The 2,542-nt window shown below is 39.8% G+C and overlaps 1 protein-coding gene across 1 annotated transcript in view; it reads left to right on the plus strand.

The window, feature by feature from the left end:
- The window catches only part of MORC2 (MORC family CW-type zinc finger 2), a 60,881-nt gene that overhangs the window by 13,390 nt on the left and 44,949 nt on the right, over positions 1 to 2,542 (plus strand). Inside the window, exon 5 of the mRNA XM_015418168.1 lies at positions 1,534 to 1,624. Coding sequence (XP_015273654.1) covers positions 1,534 to 1,624 — 91 coding nt within the window. The remainder of the gene's footprint in view (positions 1 to 1,533; positions 1,625 to 2,542) is intronic.

Below are 2,542 nucleotides of genomic sequence, written 5' to 3' on the forward strand. Positions count from 1 at the left end.
AGTAAGTGGCAGTACATTGTATTGTTATTTCATTCTGTGAGAAACTGGAAGCTTAAACCTTAAATACTGTTTTACAGTGGTGATTATATTGGTGAGGATAATCTATTGCATCTCAGTGCAGTTATGTGAGAGGTAGGTGTACATTCATGCAAGATACTTTCAAGTGAGAACAGAATTTGCTTTTGTTTTGAAGACCAATAGTGAACCATTAAAAGGAGTGGCTGCTGTGAATGGCTGGCTTGAAAAAGTTTTCTAGAACCAGAAAGACTTAATTCTGATTTCCCTTTTTGACAAGCATGATCAGTTACTACTAGAAGATAATTGAAGATGCCAGAAGATCTCTTGAAGAACCATCTCTGCCTGTATCTTGGCAGTCTGTTCACACACTTCCACATGTCCAGGTGGAGGGAGAAGGATGTCAGGAAAATGATAAATGGCCTCGTCTATCATGGTTTTCTAGTAAACCTGGAAAAGAGTTCCTGATTTCATCACAGCATCTGATACAGCTGATAGTCCTCTCCCACACCTCACTAAGCTACATAATTCTGCCAGTGGAATGGATTGTCAAACTACAAACTGTACAAACTGATCAAAGTAATCATGTATTCTAGTCAGGATGTGATCAGAAAACGGATAGCTGCTGCAAGCTGGTCGCTTTCCAAGAAAGGTGTGGTTTGTGCACCAGTCAAGTTCATGAAAGGTGCTTCGTGCTTGGAAGCCACGTGGGTTTCCATTGACAAGGACCAATCTGTAAACACGTCAGGCAATGCTATGCCATCTAGCATAGGCTGAATACCACCTTCTGGTACTATTGAGACACCTGCTAACAGTCTTGTTGGACTGAGCTTCAGTTTATTATTTAATAAGGTGGCTTAGCCCTCATCTACCCCATTGCTGACTCCAGGTTCCTATTCAGAATATCTCTGACCATCTCTGGATCTTATGAAAATGAAAAACAGAGTTTGAGTGTCATTGGCATCATGATGGTGTCTCACCCTTGGACAGCACATGTTAACAAATAGTAGTGCAAGTAGTTGAAGACGACTGAAGTAATGTGGGGCAGCTGAATGAAATGGATTTTTACTGTTTGAGGCTCCACAAATAGAACTGGAAACAAAACTATTCTGTGTCGTTTTGTGAATCATTACTTTATGCAGAAGATTGTTCAGTCTGCTTCCATAGACTCACTGCGGCATGTAGCAAGGAAGCTGAATCGGAAAGAGACTCTTTCTCACTTTACTGAACACAAATAGCATTGCAGTTCTTGCCCCTCTCACTATTGTTCTGCTGTGTGAATGATGTACGCAAATCACAAATTACAATATAGCTATAATATCTTCATGTCATTCATGGTGGATTTCTGCAGAGACCACACAAACACATCTGTGGATATTCAGCTGGACTGGTATCATATTTCTCAACTGGATCAATGCTATTTAGATTTAAAGTACCGTTCATATACGTGAAAGTGAAGAAAGCTAAGCTATTGATATCAATACTTTGAGTCCTCATTTTCTCTCTCTCTCTTTTTAGACGATGCTGCAAGTGTGATTCAGTTTGGTAAATCGGCTAAACGAACACCAGAATCAACCCAAATTGGACAATATGGAAATGGCTTGAAATCGTAGGTATATGGATGCCAACCACCTGGAACTTGGGGTTTGGCTTAGACTGTGAGTCATGTGTAACAGAGAAGTGGAACATGTTCCCTGAAAAAATCAAGTATCTGTTCTCCCAAATAGGTTAGAATTTCTGAGAGCCTTTGCTTGCTTTTTAGATCTAGATTTTCTTATGTGAGGCTTTGTCTTGTTATTCTCTCAGAAGATTGAGCTTAGCTGTAGATCTGCGGTGTTGCTGTGCCCTTCCTGCAGATAATGTGTTAGGCTTTATAGGTAATAAATATCACCTTGAATCAGGCTCATTGATATTCTGGTGTACGGACAATTTCATAAAGCAGCTGTGCATAGACGGTAACTGCAGATGATGGACCTTGTGTCCTCTTTTTCCACTACAACCCACAATCACACAGTGCTACCTTCAAAAACAGCACTTCAGCTAGAAGAACCACTATAAAGTACTGTCCCAACTTCAGATCTTCTTAGTCGTGTGAGAGTAATCTGATGATTTGCTATGCTGCTGAGAGAATGAACAGGGTCTACTTTCCTTCTGTCAAGCCAGAGATCATCCACTAAGGAAATTAATGCAATTTCTATACCAAATCATAGGTTGAATCTTCTGCTGGGGTGAGACTTGAAAATTATTCATCGAAGAATCAAAGAGTTGCCTGGAGTCTAAATAGTCAACTATTAGACAAGAGTTCGATTAGACAAGAGTTCGAATATACACATTGGAGACTTTAATAACAGAAGAAGCCAAAAGCACACATCTCTGCTTGCTAATCTTAATAAGCCAAGGTGGGCAAGGGTTGAGTGAAAAACTGGTAAACTGGAACATTCAGATAACCTGGTACATATATCTGAGTGATATTAAATGAAATATTCATCTAAGAAGCAAAAGGAGATAACACATACTGCTCGATTCA

Source organism: Gekko japonicus, unplaced genomic scaffold (assembly GCF_001447785.1).
Source record: "Gekko japonicus isolate JY-2015 unplaced genomic scaffold, Gekko_japonicus_V1.1 scaffold1928, whole genome shotgun sequence".
Taxonomy (NCBI): Eukaryota; Metazoa; Chordata; class Lepidosauria; order Squamata; family Gekkonidae; genus Gekko; species Gekko japonicus.